This window comes from Heterobasidion irregulare, assembly GCF_000320585.1.
Source record: "Heterobasidion irregulare TC 32-1 unplaced genomic scaffold scaffold_01, whole genome shotgun sequence".
NCBI lineage: Eukaryota > Fungi > Basidiomycota > Agaricomycetes > Russulales > Bondarzewiaceae > Heterobasidion > Heterobasidion irregulare.
The window spans coordinates 25,339-43,570 of record NW_009258197.1 but is presented as its reverse complement, the minus strand read 5'-3'; the positions used below and the strand labels follow the sequence as shown (position 1 = coordinate 43,570).

At 54.6% G+C, this 18,232-nt stretch overlaps 8 protein-coding genes across 8 annotated transcripts; 6 read left to right on the top strand and 2 right to left on the bottom strand.

Moving 5' to 3' along the window:
- Positions 1–607: 607 nt before the first annotated feature.
- Positions 608–1,836, top strand: HETIRDRAFT_308381 (uncharacterized protein; the record flags this gene model as incomplete). The annotated part of the gene is made up of 5 exons (XM_009542145.1): positions 608–755; positions 829–886; positions 945–1,323; positions 1,374–1,573; positions 1,626–1,836. The coding sequence occupies 5 exons, from the start codon at positions 608–610 to the stop codon at positions 1,834–1,836; spliced, it is 996 nt and encodes a 331-aa protein (XP_009540440.1).
- Positions 1,837–2,423: 587 nt separating this feature from the next.
- Positions 2,424–4,709, top strand: HETIRDRAFT_468070 (uncharacterized protein; the record flags this gene model as incomplete). Its single annotated transcript, XM_009542144.1, has 20 exons — positions 2,424–2,636; positions 2,695–2,708; positions 2,759–2,857; positions 2,916–2,925; positions 2,977–2,994; positions 3,044–3,069; positions 3,127–3,152; positions 3,203–3,237; positions 3,293–3,317; positions 3,388–3,399; positions 3,462–3,477; positions 3,528–3,570; positions 3,637–3,737; positions 3,793–3,852; positions 3,912–3,939; positions 3,998–4,055; positions 4,110–4,134; positions 4,193–4,313; positions 4,368–4,400; positions 4,454–4,709. The coding sequence occupies 20 exons, from the start codon at positions 2,424–2,426 to the stop codon at positions 4,556–4,558; spliced, it is 1,068 nt and encodes a 355-aa protein (XP_009540439.1). The 3' UTR covers positions 4,559–4,709.
- An 805-nt stretch (positions 4,710–5,514) lies between these two features.
- On the top strand, positions 5,515–7,374 carry HETIRDRAFT_456537 (uncharacterized protein; the record flags this gene model as incomplete). Its single annotated transcript, XM_009542143.1, has 7 exons — positions 5,515–5,960; positions 6,016–6,156; positions 6,214–6,643; positions 6,701–6,892; positions 6,954–7,038; positions 7,095–7,270; positions 7,318–7,374. Exons 1-7 carry the CDS (start codon positions 5,608–5,610, stop codon positions 7,372–7,374), a joined length of 1,434 nt encoding a protein of 477 aa, XP_009540438.1. The 5' UTR covers positions 5,515–5,607.
- Positions 7,375–7,567: 193 nt separating this feature from the next.
- On the top strand, positions 7,568–8,769 carry HETIRDRAFT_406533 (uncharacterized protein). The gene is made up of 3 exons (XM_009542142.1): positions 7,568–7,826; positions 7,878–8,080; positions 8,135–8,769. Exons 1-3 carry the CDS (start codon positions 7,680–7,682, stop codon positions 8,343–8,345), a joined length of 561 nt encoding a protein of 186 aa, XP_009540437.1. The 5' UTR covers positions 7,568–7,679; the 3' UTR covers positions 8,346–8,769.
- Positions 8,770–9,091: 322 nt separating this feature from the next.
- Positions 9,092–10,763, top strand: HETIRDRAFT_447188 (uncharacterized protein; the record flags this gene model as incomplete). Its single annotated transcript, XM_009542141.1, has 2 exons — positions 9,092–9,493; positions 9,567–10,763. 2 exons carry the CDS (start codon positions 9,092–9,094, stop codon positions 10,761–10,763), a joined length of 1,599 nt encoding a protein of 532 aa, XP_009540436.1.
- Positions 10,764–11,008: 245 nt separating this feature from the next.
- Positions 11,009–14,078, top strand: HETIRDRAFT_30301 (uncharacterized protein). Its single transcript, XM_009541976.1, has 10 exons — positions 11,009–11,049; positions 11,103–11,276; positions 11,331–11,484; positions 11,544–11,931; positions 11,985–12,094; positions 12,151–12,277; positions 12,331–12,545; positions 12,605–12,929; positions 12,988–13,656; positions 13,717–14,078. Exons 1-9 carry the CDS (start codon positions 11,018–11,020, stop codon positions 13,023–13,025), a joined length of 1,563 nt encoding a protein of 520 aa, XP_009540271.1. The 5' UTR covers positions 11,009–11,017; the 3' UTR covers positions 13,026–13,656; positions 13,717–14,078.
- On the bottom strand, positions 13,488–14,814 carry HETIRDRAFT_305299 (uncharacterized protein; the record flags this gene model as incomplete). Its single annotated transcript, XM_009542140.1, has 3 exons — positions 13,488–13,656; positions 13,717–14,351; positions 14,440–14,814. 3 exons carry the CDS (start codon positions 14,812–14,814, stop codon positions 13,488–13,490), a joined length of 1,179 nt encoding a protein of 392 aa, XP_009540435.1.
- A 618-nt stretch (positions 14,815–15,432) lies between these two features.
- HETIRDRAFT_456534 (uncharacterized protein) lies at positions 15,433–18,108 on the bottom strand (the record flags this gene model as incomplete). Its single annotated transcript, XM_009542139.1, has 9 exons — positions 15,433–15,665; positions 15,724–15,968; positions 16,040–16,413; positions 16,561–16,649; positions 16,701–16,884; positions 16,933–17,568; positions 17,616–17,633; positions 17,691–17,714; positions 17,770–18,108. The coding sequence occupies 9 exons, from the start codon at positions 18,106–18,108 to the stop codon at positions 15,538–15,540; spliced, it is 2,037 nt and encodes a 678-aa protein (XP_009540434.1). The 3' UTR covers positions 15,433–15,537.
- Between the last annotated feature and the right edge of the window lie 124 nt (positions 18,109–18,232).

Below are 18,232 nucleotides of genomic sequence, written 5' to 3'. Positions count from 1 at the left end.
ATCAAAATATCCGACAGCGACCCAGACCACCCATTATATGCGTCCACAGTGCCTCATCCTCACATCGTGACCCGCTCCCAAATTCGCATAGTGGATGAGACAAGACAGTTCGATCTCAAAGCATATAACAAGGCTCACAAGGAATTACAAGGAAAATACGTGCGTTTATCAATTGCTTCTGTCAGCGTCAAAATGACGATGTCGCACAGTGTCGGGGTGCGGGCTCCGCAAGTCCTAGTCGAAAGCTTTGCAGGAAAAGTTACCAGTCAAATGGTCATTGGGACACACGAATGAAGCTCAAGCTGCCCCAGGACGATGATGATGATGAGAGTTTGAAGACGCCCCGAATCGAATGGGTTTACTCGCCGTTTATGAGCGCTCGTAATGGATCTGCGGGTCCTTTAGTAAGTTGTCAATAACCGGGTTGATTTCTACATCCCGCTCTGAACAAAAATGCAATAGGATATAATCCCTGTGCCCGTCAGCAGGGAGAACTGCACATTTGCAGGCAACGATACGGCCCAGGCTGTAGTCCTCCCAAAGCAGTGTACGTCGTCTTGACACTACTTACTTTGCGCCGTTTGACGTCTATGTAGATGAGGAGTACATGGAAATCACCTGGAGGATTTCTTTTTCTGGTCGAACTCCTGGCAAGCTAATTCTCGGCGACGCGCTCGGGGAAGTGACCATCAAACCTGATTTCAATCAGACAAAATATGAAACACAAAATAGCCATAGCTGGTCTGAGTTGATAAGTACGCGACTTTGATCATTGATAAGACTCACTATCGAACTGACACCTCTCCCCGCGGTCAGATGGGATAGCAGGTCATAGATTTTATGCAGATGCACACCCGAGACGTCGAGCTGTTATCGCATACGCCCCGTGCGTGGTACCTTTCTCTGATTGTTCATATTGCAGCTTCTCATTGAGTGGCCCTCAGTTCAGCCTTGTCGTTTACCACCCACATACTGGATATCCATTATTGGTATACCCGTACTTCGACGAGGTTTATCAGCATCGCAGGCACCATGCACATCTCAACAAGCAAACTCGCCCTCTGCTTGATTTCAATATACAGTGCTCTTAACGCTCACGAACGAACCTGGATCGGATGGGTTTCAATGATCCCTACATTTTTGCTCATCTTGGTCATGATTTCACCTTATATCAATATGATAAAGGTGGTTCTAAGGCTGAAGTGGCAGTGGAAACGTTCAAACTGGCGTACGCAGGCACCTATGAGAAGAGTTCCAGCTACGCACCAGGAGAGGGCCAGTGAGAGACTTGACAGGAGAACCAATCACATCGTGATGACAGGGGTAAGCTTGCTGTTTGGTTGATTGATCTGTCGCCGACACATTAAGTTAAGTTGTTACTCGCCTTGCTTGCCTATTTCTGGGTTTATCCCGATGGTCAAGTGATCATACCGCCCAACATCCCGAGCTCCTCTCAGGATACTTCTTTATCGCAATGGAGCAAGACTAGCAAAGCTCTGAGGAAGGCTATGATTTCTGTAGGGACCATCTATCAAATCTTGCTGAATCATCGTGGGCATACATTCGCTGGGCGGTAAGTTGCGCTGGATGTTTCATTTGACCATCTTACTGATTGAAGGGTTTAGACATAGATCTGCAACGATCATCAACTTCATCTACGAAATTATTGGCCTTTCGGTTTTCGTACCTAAGGTCGTTGGTCGATTCGATCTGAGGCCGGGCCTTTTCATGACAGGCATCTTGAGTGTGGCACTTTCGTTTACACTCGCATGGCAAGCAATCTGGATGCGAGGAGTGCCGCACCAGGGAGGAGGTGTAGATGACGACGAGGATTAGTGAGGCTGCTTGAGGTGTTGCCAACTCGCCGTTGTCGTAAGGCATTTCTCCATGTCTGCAAGCACAAAATGATGTGAGATTCCCTCTCCGCACCATCCCGTGTTGGAGCGATGCACGACTAGAGAAAATTCCTGCTACTGTTTTATTGTGAGGCCATTGGCTACACGTGCCTCAGGTGAAAGGAGGTGAAAGTGAAAAGAGCGAAACTTGCCTTAATGGGCGTGTCCCGCGCGACCCAAGCGCTTGGTCTCAAACCAATGCTCCTTGTTCCTCCCAGACCTGAGGGCAGTCGCATGCGAGGACAATATGGGATGATGCATTGTCCAGGAGGACATCTGAGGACATGTCTCGGTGCCTTTGGTTGCGGGGGATACGGTGGAGAGTCGCGGAGAATGGAATCAGGGGATTGCATGAATCGGGGGGAGATCTCGGATGCGATCAAGGTTTGGGTGGAAGTGTCAGACTGTCATCAACCGTCAATCTGATCCAAAGGCATCGGCCTCACATGCAAACCTGCCTCCCTCGCTCTCTCCTTAATATCGCCTCTCTCTTTTCTCTCTCGACGTCCCCGTCTGCGAGCAGACTCAATGTCAGCCATCATGGACGTCCGCTCGACGCTGGGGGCCGTCTTCATAGGCTGTCTCTTCTCTGTCGCGTATGTCGAGCCACCTCCTGTCTTTCTCCTGGCTCCTCCTGACCCTGCTTCCTCCTCTCGAAAAAGCCTTTCGGCTGTCCTCGGCATCCAGACGTTCATGTTCTTTCGTATGTACCCTCATGATCTGCCACGAATCAAGTTGATGGTACGCCCTCCGACTCGTACCTCTCCCATGTTCGAAACATAACCCTTTCGCGTCTTAGGTCATCGCCGTTTGGTACGCCATTACCAAAATAACACACATGTCCCTCTCTCATCCATTTCCAGGGCCCTCGATGCGGTCCATACCTCTCTCATGTGTATATCTGCCTGGCACTATCTCGTTCTGAATTTTGGAGATGCGAACATTGTGGATAACATACCCATGTAAGTTTGCAACGCTTCTCGTCTTCGGACGAGCGCTTATGTCGAGATCTTTGTGCAGCACACTAGCAGTGCGTATCCTGTTTATCCGTATGAGAGCATCGTTTGACTCCTCACGATAGTGCACAGTTGCGTTCACGGTGCGTGGCGTCGTTTTCATCTGTAAATCGTACCTGACGTATTCCTCAGGCAATCATCACGTTCATTGTTCATCTGTAAGTGACTGGGTAACCGCATCGCTGTTCATGGTGTTGATGATCCTCGACCCTTAGGTTTTTTGCACACAGGGTATTGCGTTGTGAGTGTTCCCGCATACTTCGCCAAAATGTGCATTGATCAGTTTTCAAGTGAGCAAGGGAAATTGGGTTCTGACCACACCTCTGGTACGTTGTCTATGTTTGATGCAGTGTATTCTCGCTTTTGAAGAGCCTTGGCCAGATTGTCCTCACTTTTATGCGACTCGGTGAGCCCTAGCAGTGCCCTCCGCCCGTTCAAGACTGCATTGAGTTTAAGCTTCCTGAATGCCTCTTCAGTCGCCGCACTTGGTATGTGATATGCACTTTTTTCGAATGGCACAGCTTCATGTCATTGTCATACTACATCTCAGTCAGTACGGTTGAAATGTAAGCCATTTTGACTCATCAATCGTGGCACGCTAACACAAAATGCACAGGTCAAGGCTTCAGAGTTTCCACAATTTCACAGATAAAGTCGGCGTACGTCATCGTTCTCTCATAAAGCAACTGCAACGCTCACTGATTTCTCAACGACTCTGCTTACAGTGGGTATTTACGCTCGGCCTATCCATATCATCCGCCCTCGACATCTTGATTGCAAGCTCGTTGTGCTTTTACCTGCATGCCAATCGCACAGGCTTCGGAAGGTAGATATCTGAGATTGACTTCTCTCCATTTTGTTCATCAATTTTCATTCCAAAGCATGGATCAGGTGATCGATGTGATCATGCTATACACATTAAACAACGGAGCCCTTACTTGGTTCGTACGCACCACATACGAATCAACGATACCGCTCACAACGATGTGGACTCATCTAGCATAACGACTGTGATTTCGATGATTTGTGTCAGTCAACCTTCGTCGCCTTTTGCCCTGTGTCAAGTCTGATTTTGAAGATATTCAGTGGCTCACGATGTCCGATAACCTCATCTGGCTTGGTCTCCACTTCGCCATCAGCAAGTGTATGTTCCTCACCTCCGTCCCAATCTCATCGAAGTAGCTGATTTCTCTTTTAGTGTATGCCAACTCTCTCCTCACGACGTAAGCGCAAAATTATGCATCCCTGGTTCTTTGTCATCGACATTATGTCCAAAAATAGACTCAACACTCGCCGATCGCTTCGCGGGCGGACAGAGCCATCAGACAGCGACCATCCGCTGCCTGTCCTTTTCCCTAGTTCATTCAGCCGTCGTTCACGGGTGAATGATCGGTTCAGGACGGTGAATCTTATACCTTCTCCGCAACGTTCTACCCGTCGCTGACGCTAGAAATAGACAGAACAAGGAGAGGGAGCAGGGGCGACAAAGGTGGGTGAACGATTGCTGATGAATTCGTAGATCTAACAACGATTCTCTTTCAGCTTCAAATCAGTGTTGAGAAGACCGTTCAGTTTGATGTGTCCGAGCCCGAACTAGAACACGGAGCGGACGGCCAGCCTTCGGATGCGCATTCACATCCACATTGACTGCCTTCATTATTGACAGTGAAAATGACACTTCGACTATAGATATTTTCTGCGGTCCCGTGCTTTATCTTTTGGGATCTTGGGCGTGAATAGTGTATACGGTGTACTTAATATGGCAGATGGTGCGGAACGATGCACGATATCATTTATCTTCGTTGCTGCCAAATCAACGACATTCGTGAGCAGTTCGTGACAGTGGGTGATCTAAGCATCTCATCTCCAGGGTTGACCAAACACTATAAAGTTATAGTCTTGAGCATGATCGATGATCCTGGACAGCCATGTAAACCATATGCCAATAAGATCCTCTGACTGGAAGCATTTCTTTTCATCTTTACAAGTACAAATAATAGGAGCCCAAACCCTTTGACATGTCATTGAGAGAGTATTTTGCCGACGAAGGATTACATCTTCAAGTCACGATACACGAAACGTAGAAGATGCACGGAATGTACATAGTATTGAAGAGAGAGACTGAGGGGATCGCTAATATAGCCCCTCTAGCTTTCAAGGAAGGCTGAAATTCTTGACAGTGTCATTTGGCCGTGCATACTACGTTGCGTCGGATGCATCCGGAGATGGCATGCCATATATATCCGGCACACGTCCACTCGGGTGAATGAACACCCGCATTAGCCCGCATTGCGCTCGGAGAAGCCATCATTAACGTGAATGTAAATGCAGACGGTCGGGGGCGTTCATAAGTATTAGTGAGTGCATTGTTCATTCATTCACTCATGTGTGGGAGCGTGTGGGTCTGCACTGGTAGTTTGACTCCGATCATTGTGGGCTACCACAGCTTCAGCGCTTCAGTCCTTCGGCCATCAAGTTTACATATACGGTAGATGCAATTTGCCTTATAATGACTCGAGTCTGCTGCAAGCTCTGGCCATCGTCTTGTCATGTCCTCAAAACCTTCCACCCACTCTCTACCTCCCTTGGATCCTGGTGTGTTGTCCAAACCTCGATCTAGATCCTTTTGCAACATATGTCTGGTCTGGTCCTCGCTGGTTTTCGGTGCCACACTAGTCTTTTGGCTGATCGTACCCATGTCTACGGGTCTCTACAAGGCGATTTCAAAGTTGCGCGATCCCCATCTCAACTTACTGGCAAACGCCTCTTCGGTGGATGACCAAGTCATCAGACCTCTTGTAAACGAGGACCAGACCTTTGACATCGCGGTCAGTGTGTGGTTGCGGGCTCGCGGAGAGGAGGAGAAGATTTGGAAAGACAGTTTGCCACTGAATTCTGCCTCTGAGGACTCTGCTGATGAGCGAGAAAGGCGCTTGAGCGAAGAAATACTCGAGGTTCCCCTCTATTCCGACATCGTATTTCGTGGACTTCATCTCTCGGACAGGCACATAACGGCGGACGTTAACTTCCGTCTTCCGACAGGAAAATTGTGCGTACGAGACAACATCTCCTGTACCCGATCCCTCGACTAATGCGTGACATAGCCTCGATCAAAACCTGACGGTTACGGACCTCCGTGGCTCGTTCGTGCTCATACCTTCCTCCCCGTCTCCCCTCGACTACCTCGTCAACTTCTCAACCTCGTGGCCAAGGTCCATTTCGCGGCTTCCACTTCGCTCATGGCCGTGAGTACTTTTATTTCCATCATTTTTCTACCCGTTGAAATTCGTGATGCAAAACAGATTCCCTCTGGGCTCTGATGATACGAGCTTAGCTCGCACGCTTGCGGACGAAGCGGTAGATTCTTTCGGCTGCTCGACACCATTGGTTCAGTTTCACGAAATTTATCCACGTTGTGCCATGTCTGGATCATCCGCACTACTTGATGCAGATATTCCGACAGTCGGGGATGTGGTAAACGAAGACGAAGACGACTCTGATGATCAGAGTAAACCTGAGCGAGTTTTGAAAACGCATGGCGACGACAAACTCTTATCCGTTCCCGCACGAAAAATAAAAATAGCTGATAACGATCAAGGCCAGCCAATATATGCGTATACAGTACCCCATCCACACATCGTCACCCGCTCCCAGCTTCGCGTAGTGGAAGAGAGCAGACCTTTCAATCTCAAGGCGTATAACAAAGCTCACAAGGAATTACAAGCGACATACGTGCGTCCGCAATCCGATTCACCCGTAGTTACTTTGTCGAACAAATTTATCGTATAGTGTCGCGTCGCCGGTTCTTCATATCCTAGTCGGAAGTTTTGTCGCAGAGCCTACAAGTCTAACGGCCACTGGGATACACGAATGAAGCTTGAAATACCTCAAGATGATAGTGACAGTGGCGCGAAGGTGAATCGGACGGAATGGGTGTACTCACCTTTTATGAGCCCTCGCCAAGGATCTGCTGGTCATCTGGTGAGCAGTCAATCGTCATTTCGCTGAATTTCATTCTCCACCCTAACCAGACCAATTAAAGGACTTGATCCCCGTACCCGTCAGCAGGGAGAACTGCACAATTGCAGGCAATGATACAATTCCGGCGGCAAATCTTCCAAAGCAGTGTTCGTCATCTATAGAGATACTTGCCTTGTATCATCTGATGTTTTATCGCTCATAGACGAAGAGTACATGAATATCACCTGGCGAATCTCCTTTTCCGGTCGAACTCCTGGCAAGCTAACTCTCGGAGATGTCCTCGGGGGAATCTCCGCAGGGAGTCTTTTCAATCAAACCGAATACGAAAAACAACAGGGGCATAGCCGGTCTGAAATCCTGAGTACGCGCTACGGCGAGGTGTCCAGATATAGGATCATTGACCTTACACCTCTCACTGCTGTCAGATGGGTTTGCAGGTCATCGATTTTATGAAGACGCCCATCCGAGACGTCGAGCTATGATTGAAATTATCCCGTGCGTTGTTATGCCTCTCGTGTTGTTCACAATGATTTAAATTGTATACGTGCCCAGTCCGGCCCTGATGTCTTTTGTGCACGTGCTGGATATTCATTATTGGTACACTCGTAGCTCCACGAGATCCATCAGCATCGCAGGCACCATACTCATCGCGATCGGCCAACTCACCTATGAATTGATTGGGCTGTTCAGTATGTTTGACGATGCCAAAGGATGGACCTTGACCAAATGGGGCTCTATGCTCCCCGCCTTGCTGCTCTTTCCGGTCGCGATTTCGCCTTACATTTACATGATGAAGGTGGTTTTGAGAGTGGATTGGCAGTGGACGCGTTCAAACTGGAATAAACAGGCCCCTCTGAGAAGACTGCGACCCACACATCAGGAAAGGGCTAGCGAGAGGCTTGACAGGAGGACGAATGGAGTCATGATGATAGGAGTAAGTCTGCAACCAAGTTCGATTGTTCTGCTATTGACACGACAGGTGAAGTTGTTGCTCGGCTTGACCGCCTACTACTGGTTCTATCCTAGTGGTCAAATGATCATACCGCCCAACACGCCGGCTCCCTCAGTCGAGGATACGTCTTTATTGCAATGGCGCAAGGCTAGCGAGGGTCTGTTGATGTCTATGCAATGGGTAGGACATATCTACCAAATCTTACTCAATCATCGTGCGCAAACATTCGCCGGGCGGTATGTCGCGCTTAGTGCTTCGTGCTTGTCCATCTTACTGACCGAATAACTCAGACATGGATCTGCACAGATAATCGGCTTGGTCTGCTCTGTCGTTGAACTTTCGGTCTTCATACCTGGCGTCGTTGGTCGATACGATCTGAGACCGGGCCTTTCCACGACAGATGTTTTGTATGAGGGAATTGTGTTTATTTTCGCATGGCAGGCAATCTGGATGTGTGGAGTGCCACGCCAGGTGGGAGAGGTGGATGAGGACGAGGACTAATGAGGCCTGAGGTGTGTCCCGGTAATCCGCAGGCGGATAGTGCAATAGTTCCGTGTTGATTTCAGTACTCGGGGACTTCATGTGCTGATGTTCCCATGATATAGCGAGACGCCGATTCAATTCGCGAAATTCATGAGATTGCACTCACATCGAGGGCTTGTATTTCGCTTTTATAGCGTCCTTGAGGGTGTCTTTCATGTATATCGCACATTGCGCCAGGCGCAGACAATTGCTGCGACATGTGGAGGAGCGGCATGGGCGCATGAGTTCCATGAATTCACATCTTGCCGCAAGAGTGGAGTGAAAGTCCGAGATGCGAGTTCTGCCTTGATGCATCTCCCACTCACCTGAGGACTTGGTATGATGGCAATGGCTACTTCTCGCAGCGAGTTTCCTGGTTGTGGGCTGTTGTATGACGAATGTCTCGGTATTTTGGTTGCGAGGGATTGTATGGGTCAGCGGATCCCGGCCGGTGCGGAAGGATGCACGATCTTGCACGATATCTTTCTTCGTTGCTGCTGGCAAATCGACGACATTCATGGCAGCGGATGTGGACCACAGAGGCTGTCTCCTGTACACAGAACGACTGGGGTCTTGTCGGCCACAGAGCTGTATGGGCGGGCCGCAAGAGGGGTCCGGCCCGCCGCCAGTAGTGACAGCTTTCTCAACATCTTCATCGCTTGGACTCGAGACCGCACCACTCCGTCGCTCACATAGATCATTAACCTAGTCGCCTGTATTTGCACATGACAACCTCTCGAACTACTCAATCTCAAGGATGGACCGACAGATTCGAACACATTCTTTTACACTCTCTCCCCATTCGCGGAACCGGCGGGAGCAAGAACAATATCAACGTCAATCCCCATGCAACGCTCCCGCCCGGGCATCTCTGGCGGTCCATGTTCTATCACACGGTCTATCACGAGATGCAAGCGGGGCAACACAAGGGTCGCAGGTACTTGAGGATCCACTATCCTGGCCTTGATGCAGTGTCGGTGTATGAATACCCCCCAATGGAGGAGCTGACATTCGAGACGGCATTTGGGAGAGGGGAGGGGAACGGGGGGCTGGGGTGCGATTTACTGATGGAGAAGCTCAGGACAAAGCTGTTTTATCTCCCCGCGTCGGCGTGCACTTCCTTCGTCGTAAGCCCTCAACTATCTTTTTCTCCAACCTCCTCCCGCGCTTACTCAACTCTCTGTGTCATACTGTGAACAGATTGGGCACGTCATGCAAGCCTTCATTCATTCTCCTCAATATCTCGCTAGGGCTCTGCGGAATGGCTCTGCCGGCTGCCGGCCTTTTGATCTGAGCGTCAACCCACAATGCGAATATCTGGCCACGTTCAGGCCTCCGGACTCTGTAGATACTGGGTCTGGACCGGCTTCTTGTGCTATGCCCCTCTCTTCTGAACCTGGCGCGTCGTCTCGGAGCGTTCCTAAGTCTGTCCTTTTCAACCTAGTCGCCGGCCTGTTCAAAGCGCCCACGGATCTTAAAGCCCATTTGCTAGAAGAATACAGAGCCGATATGGATGTCGCGTTTCGAGATTCGGTCCTTCAGCCGTTGAAGCATGCGCCCAAAGCTGCAGACGCGTGGGCAGGACCCACGATGCGTCGGACAGCAGGTGCCCACGTGAATGAAAAGGCTCAGGGCGAGGTCCCCATCTCGGTCGATGTGACAGAATCGGCGTTCGGGGAACTGGAGGCCCTGAATGCTGCAGGCGGTATCTCTGGAGTCTCGATCTCTTTGTCAGACTCGAGCAGCACCTCTGGGATCTTCTCGACGGCGCCTTCTAGTCCGCTTACCAAGGTGATTGAAAACAAGGTATCTCCAACTATTAGCCTAGCTCTCAAGATCAAGGAACTCTTCGCCACTTCGCCTGCTCCAGTTGGACTCTCGCCCGATACACCTGTCCTTGGGCCCAAGCGAGTGGACGACCTGTTTTCCGAGGGGTCTTGCGTTCAGCCTAGCGATCTCGAACCTGATGGCCAGCTCCTTTCTCCCGAGTCGAGCTCTTTTCCTGGGACGTCCATGTCGTTCTCGCTCCCCCGCTTTCCTTATCCTGGGAAAACCAGGCGATCTAGAGCTAGGGTCTCATCTCACCATTCCCTGAAGTCGCCTACGCCGAAGAGTTCGCCGTCCGCGGACGATCCAACTATGCCCTTCGCCGAGAACGAGCCGAACATCGACTTTCATCGATCGGCGTCGCAGTTGAAGAAAGGCAAACGATCATCTTGGGCCGCCGGCACGAATGTCGTCAGCATTGGCAAAGTCTTGGCTGTCGCGAAGGATATCGACTCGAAGAACAGCCTTGCTGGCGCTTCTGGAAGGGCAGAAGGCAGCGCAAAGGAGAACCTCAGGCCGACGAGATTCGCATATCCTCCCGGATCTGCTTGGACTTCGTCGAGGGTCTGAGGCACATTTATCTTATTTGTCCCATTTTTCGGTGTTCGCTTTGTATCAGGCTCGTGTACTTGACCCAGTCTATCATACCCAACCTTGCAATTGAGTGTGTAACGTTGTAGCGAACGACGAGCGTGATCAAGTAAAGTCCGAGTAAACCGCGCAGCCGGCCGCTGCGTAAATCTGACCATCGATGCCCGATTGACCCAGCTGGGTCGCAGCCGCGCGCCTTTTTCCGTCTCCCTCGTCCCCACTCACCTACCGCCATGGTCGAAGTCAAGAACAAAGTCTGCCTCATGTGAACATCCTCTTCTTTGGCAATCGGAGCTCTGCTGATGATCTCATCTCAAGCGTCCACGATGGCTGGGGTGTCGCGACGGAGAAAGGCCTCAAGGGCAACGCCATCGAGGCCGGCACGACGACGAACATGGACACGATCGCGAAGGATCACAGCTATCGCACTCTAGCTGCGCACGGAATCTCTGTCGGGCTCAGTGAGGGGCTCATGGGCAACTCGGAAGTAGGGTACGTGCGCTCGCGAGATGCCCGTTAGAGATGGTTGATTGAGAGTCGAGGCAGACATTTGAACATCGGCGCGGGGCGTATCGTGTGGCAAGACATCGTCAGGATCGATGTCTCGATCAAGAAGAGGCAGTTCCACAAGACGCAGAACATCTTGAAAAGCTTCAAACATGCAAAGGAGGGGAACGGCCGCCTTCACCTGCTCGGCCTGGTACGTCTTTGAGCCGTTCTCCGGATAGTATTCCACTTAACAGTGCGCACGCTGAGCAGATCTCGGACGGTGGTGTGCACTCACACATTAGGCACCTCTATGCCCTCCTCGAAACCGCAAAGGAAGTCGGTGTCCCCCATGTCTACATCCACTTCTTTGGCGATGGCCGTGACACCGCGCCGCGCTCCTCCGCCGGCTACGCCAAGGACCTGCTCGCCTTCATCGAGAAGGAGAAGATTGGTAAGGTCGCGACAGTCGTTGGTCGCTACTACGCGATGGATCGCGACAAGCGCTGGGAGCGCGTCAAGGTTGCGGTCGATGGGCTAGTCAAGGGGGAGGGCGAGAAGAGCGACGATATCATTAAGACCATCGAGGAGCGCTATACCAAGGACGAGACGGACGAGTTCCTGAAGCCTATCATCGTAGGCGAGGAGGGAAGGATCAAGGGTGGGATTTGCTCTATGGCTGCCCGCGGGCATTCTAATCGGTGCGATTCGCAGACGACGATACCCTGTTTTTCTTCAACTACCGCTCGGACCGCATGCGTGAGATCGTGACCGTATTCGGGCTTCCCGACAAGCCCATGGAAGTCGACGTTCCGAAGAACTTGGTGCGCATCCCGTGTCAACGGAGGAGTCCATTCATCTCATGCTACTTTCTGTACAGCACATCACCACCATGACCACTTATAACGCTGAATTCCCCTTTGGAGTCGCGTTCCCTCCTCAACCTATGACCAACGTCCTCGCCGAATGGCTCTCCAAAAAGGGCATCAAGCAGGCTCACATCGCCGGTCGGTCATTCACTTCGTTGCGCCTCCGGCGATCTCTAACCCCGCATCGCCAGAAACCGAGAAGTATGCGCACGTCACGTTCTTCTTCAACGGCGGCGTGGAAAAGCAGTTCGAGGCGGAGGAGCGCCACATGATCGACTCGCCCAAGGTCGCGACGTACGACAAGCTGCCGAAGATGAGCGTCCAGGGCGTCGCTGACAAGGTCGCACAAGTTGTGAAGGCGCAGACGCACGAGTTTGTCATGTGCAATTTCGCGCCTCCGGACATGGTGCGTTCTCTCCGCCGCTACGGCCGGCGTGCTACGTGCTGACGCGCGCTCGAGTGCAGGTCGGCCACACGGGCGTGTATGATGCTGCGGTGGAGGCGATTACGCACACCGACGCGGCGGTCGGCACGGTGTACAAGGCGTGCCAAGAGGCGGGCTACGTGCTGCTCGTCACCGCCGACCACGGCAACGCGGAGCAGATGCTCAACCCCGAGACGGGCAACCCGCATACGGCGCACACCACGAACCCCGTGCCGTTCATCATGACGGGTGACCCTGCGAAGTTCAAATTCACCGAGGACAAGAAGGACGGGGAGGAGGACGAAGGCGCGCTGTGCGATGTCGCGCCGACGGTGCTGGCCCTCTTGGGTTTGCCCCAGCCCGAAGGTGGGGTCTGCGTCTTCACCTTTTTTTGACACGGCTCTGATCACTTCGTTTGCTGCAGAGATGACAGGGCGTTCGCTGCTGGCAGTACAATTGTAAACGAGGAGGCGGGGGGTACATACACGCGCAAACGCACGCGCACACGACAGTGACGATGAAAGACAAGAAGACATTAGAACTAAAAAAAGAAACTGTATTGTAGTAGCATGCGCAGCCCCAGACGCTGCCATAGAGATGTACTGCTACGAAGCCCGTTCACAGCGCTCTCGGAGAGACTATTCGATGGACCACGCGAACACACGGGGAGTTGCAGAGAGTCTGGGTATGTAATATGCGGAGATATGATGACAAGGATAAAACGAAGGGACGCGGCGGCCACACGGAGCGCGCCAGCCGCATGGATGAGAGAGAAAGTAAGAGTCCGTCCAAGAGGGACGACCTGTCGGAGCAGCTATTGACACAGCGGATGCACATCAGTCCTTTTTCGTACGCTTTTCTTGATTCTTCCTGTCCCTCGCCTTTCCGCGCCTTTCCGCGCCTGCGCGTATGGGCGAACGGCACTCATGAGTCGGACGTACGGCCGTTGAGCGCGTCGTAGCGCCCGCCGGTCGCGGATGGCTGCGCGCCCGAGGTGTACGGCATCGTCGGCATCGTGTCGAGGTGCAGGTTCGAGCGAGAGCGCGCGAGGGCTTCCCCAGCGGCGTCGGCGCCGAACTGCTCGGCCAATTGACTACAACGAGACGCGTGAGCTCGAGCGCACAAAGAAAGGCAAGGAGAACGAGGAACGTACTTTGCGTACTGGTCCATGATAACGGCCATGGTGTTCATGTCGAGGCGATAGGCCTTGGGCATCATGCCTTTACCGAAGCGGTAGGTGATGTGATTGGAGCAGAGGAGGCCGCAAACGATGACGGCGATCTGGAAGGGGACGAGGCCAAAGACGATGATGTACCATCGCTTGAGGACGGACTTTTCAAAGTCTATGTAGGGGCCCTTGCAGCCGGGGAGGACGCTGCGGGAGTAACAGGTCTGCGAGATGGCGGCCTCGACGAAGGGAGAGAAGTAGCCGCAGCACCGGAGCTGGTTCTGGATGCGGAGCCAGCCGGCTACGCCAAGGTCCTGCGACCACTGGGCGTTAATCTTGCCGTCGAGGTTGAAAGTGTGCTTTTTATAGGTGATGTAGCCGGGGATGACGAGGAAGGCGAAGCAGAGCCAGAGGAAGAAGGTGTAGACGGCAAGGAAGGAGCGGTTGTTGAGGAGGATGCCTGCCCAGCCAACGAGGGAGGTGATGATACCGAAGGAAGCGGCGAAGGTGGAGGCGATGAGCTCGGGGCGGTTGCCAACGCGGACGACGTCTGCGTGTTTCCAGACGTCGAACCAGGTGCAGAGGAGGAAGATGAGGCCCGCGATGGAGTAGGCGGAGAACTGGAGGATCGCAAGCGCCGGGGTTAGTCAGGAGCAGCGGTCGGGATCGGAGAGAAAGGGGAGGGAGGGGCAAAGGAGTGGAACGCACGAGGGTGTTGGCGACGAAGAGGGTCCACTTGAATCTGTTCCAGCGGAGGGCGGACTTGACGCTGCCGCCCTTGCTGAACCAGCCGCTCTGCACGCCGTCGTAGTCTTCATCGCCCTCGCCGGGCATGCGGGCCTCGCCGCTCCGGAAGGCCTCGCGACCGCCACCGCGCTTGGGCATGGGCATGGACGGGCCCTTTCCGTTGCGGCGCTTGAGGCCATTGTAGAGGAGGGCGTCGGAAAACTTGTTTGGGAGGTAGTTTACGCTGAGGGAGTGGGAGGACTCGGCGGAGAGGAGGGGCGAGTCGGTGCGGGGAGAGGCCGAGCGGAGAGAATTTGAAGAGGCGAAGGGGGCGCTGGGAGGCTCGAGAGAGTGCATGTTGGCGAGCATGGGTCTTGTAGAGCCGGCGGCGGAGGCGATCGAGTTTGCGTGGGAGATGATGGAGGACGTGCGGCGGGAGGGGCTGTCGTCGACGTGGAGCATGGCGATGGGGGGTGAGGGAGATGAAAGACGGAATGTTAGTCAGGCTGCCTGATGGAGCAACGGACGGACGCACGCGGGGCTGTCCATCTACGCACGGAGTCGGGGGGAGGGGGAGAGGCGAGGACGACGGGTGGCGTGGCGTGGCGTGGCGGGAGGCGAAGGCAAGGGGCGAAGGGAGGTGAAGAGGTGACGAGACGGTCAATAGCTGACGTGCCCCAGCCGAAGCAATAAACCTACCGACGGGCGGCCCGGCTGCGCCTGCGCGTGCCCGTGCGACGACGTCGAGGACGGCGCCAGATACGTCGACCACACGCGCTGCATCCAGATACAAACACACAGAATACACACAGAGACACGGACAGACACGGACAGAGAGGACGGAGAGCAGCACCGCGCACAGGCCCTGTGCGCAATGCATGGGCTCATCACCCCCCGAGTCCCTTCCGCCCCGCTTATCGGCTGCCCTGGGCGACTCCGTCGCGACTCCCACACATCCCCCCTCCCTGCAGCGCTACTACGAAACTGAGCTACTCTCGATCCACATAGCACGAAAAAATCGACAGCCCTCCCTCAAAACACGTCCGTCCGTCCGCCCTCCCTCATCTGTCCAAGTCCGTCCTAGCCTCTCTCCCCGGCCGAGATACGTGCTCCGCGCTCCGCGATTCGCTCGACCGCTTTGTGCAGCTCCGCGTTCAGCAACAGCTGCTTCCCCGCCTTGTCTTCCTTCCCTGCCCGCTTGCAGAGCTCTGCCACGCCTGTCAGCCGCACAGTTCCAACCACGTACGTCCCCGGCCTGTCACTCACCTACCACCCGCTCGCCGACCCAAAGCCGCATTGGCGCGTTCCCCGCCACCGCGTCCCCTGGTCCGGCCCCCTTGCTCGCCGGCGCGCCCAGTCCTGCAGCCAGCTGGTCGCACGTCTGCAAGATCGACCCCGCGTGCTCGATCGCGGTGTCCATGTACTCCGACGCGATCAACGCCAGCGCCAGCGCCCGCATGTGGTTGTCCTGCGCCCGCGACGCCAGCTCCAGCGCCTGCCGCAGATGCTGTCTGCGCCGCCCGCCCGGCGATAAACGTTAGTCTCCTCCGACCGCGGATCGATCACTAGGAGATATGCGCACTTCGACTTGACGATCTCCTTCGACAGACACGCGGATAGCAAGTGTCCCGCCGCTTCGAGCGTGCCCCCCATCCCCTGGCAGAGCCCCACCGCCTCCCGCCCGAGCTCGACGATCTCGGCGTCCTCCGCGCTCCCGTCCTCCGCGCAGAAGCGCCCGCCCCGGAGCCCGATGCGCAGCAGCACCTCCCCCGCTCGCGCCGCCGCCCGCACGAACGTGCCTACATCCGCGAGGTCCGCGGCGACGCGGTAGCACCGCACTGCTCGCGCGCTTTGGCCGAGTGCGTGCGCGAGGTGCGCGTGGTGCAGCGTGATTCGCGGCGCGTAGAGCGGGAACAACCCGTGCGTCCGCGTGTGCGCGATGAGCGCCGCGAGGTTCTGCAGCGTCGGTCAGTGTCGATTCGGGCGCGGCGCATTAGATTGCACTCGCCTCTTCCGCAGTGTCGAATTCGCTGCGCATGATGGTGACCTAGGATACGCGTGATTGAATACAACACCGGGTAGTCGCGTGGAGAAATTACACACCGCGACGAGCTCGGAGAGCAGGTCCGCCTTGATGTGCGCCAATCGCTGGCCCACCTCCTCAAGCTCGCCTACGCTTGCCCACGATGGGACTAGAGAAGCTCGATCAGACAACGCGAAGCAAATATAAAGACGGCACGCACGCGTCAGTTCCGGCGTGGGGCTCTCTGCGAGCATGGAGAGCCCCTCCATCGCGAATACTTTACGGCGAGGCTTGCGCCCGACCGCGTCACGCTTCGAAACGGCGCTGACAAGGTAGCCAAGAAAGAACAGGACGCGCGGGTGCGTCGTGCGCAGCGCAAGCGGAGGGCCCGCGGAGAACGCAATCTGCCCATTGTAAGCTTCGCAGCGCGATCATACGACGCGTGCACGTACCTGCACGATCCCGTCCGGAAAGTGGTCGAGCGCGCCGGCGTCGAGCAGCGCGTGCAGATGCGACAGGCGCGGGGACGCGTCCGCACCGAGCCCTGCGGACGTGAAGAACGTGACGCCGAGGATGAGCGTGTGGACCGCCATGAGCGCCTCGAACGGGTCGTCGAATGACACAAATGTCGTCTCCCGCCTCGGATCCTTGACGTCTTTTGTGGAGGAGCCTGCGTCCGGTTGTGGCGCGACGTACGAGAGCCCCAGCGCGGCCTCGGCCGCATCGAGTGCGGAGTGGACGAGGGCCCATTGCTGGCGCGTAACGAGGAGCTGAATGCGTAAGACTTGTGTGAGGAGCGCGACGTGCGGGTGCACACGCTGGAGAGCGAGCGCATGGAGTGTGTCTACGGCCTGGAGTGCTGTATGCGCGTCGACGGTCTGCTGGGACACAGAGATGCTTCTGGAAGAAACGAGGTGAGAGATGATCGCCAAATGCGTCGTATAAATCAGTGCTGGGGGGTCAAAGGCATTGAAGGATGAGAGAAGGCGACGGAGGAGGGCGTGCGCGAACTTGTCGTTCTGCTGCCAGTGCGAGAAGCGCGCGTGGATGAGGGTAAGGTGGTGCTTGTATATGCGCAGGGAAGGGTGCTGTGGGTGGGTTAGCAGCATATAATCGTAAGACCGAGAGCGCGTACCTTCTGTGCGATCAAGCGCTGCAAAGAGTGGTTCAGTGAAACTAGAGTTAGGGTAGCGCATGGCGCACGACTCACTCCTCTGCCTATCGACTTCTCGACCTACATATACAGGTCAACACAAAGCGCATATAACGAGATAAACAAGGCTATCCACCTCTTTTTCGATGCCGATGGCCCATGTGTGCTCTGGCTTGTGTGCAAAGCCGCTGTCGATGGCATTCATACCTACCTCGGCGAGCGCCGTCCACGTCCTACACTCGACGTCTGGTGCGAGGGATTCTAGAGTAAGGCATTTGCGGAGCGACTTGAGGGAGAGAATGAGGGCTTGCGGATGGAAGCGGTGCGTAGGTGGGTGGGCGAGGAGACCGGGGAGCGAGAGGAGGAGCACAGGCGGCGGGAGAGGTGGCAAGGCCGACATCGCGGCATCTGTTCTGTTTTCTGTTTTCTGTGTGCGTTGTCGCTTGTGCGGACGGGGGTTGTTGTCGTCGTTCATCGCGTTGTCCAACGTGTGCTGGTGAGAGCAAGAGCGACGCGGTGACCACTTTCGCGCCACAGACGCGTCCACTTAATAAACCCTGTTCTAGGGTTTACAGGCGGCATGTCACGCAGTGTCACCT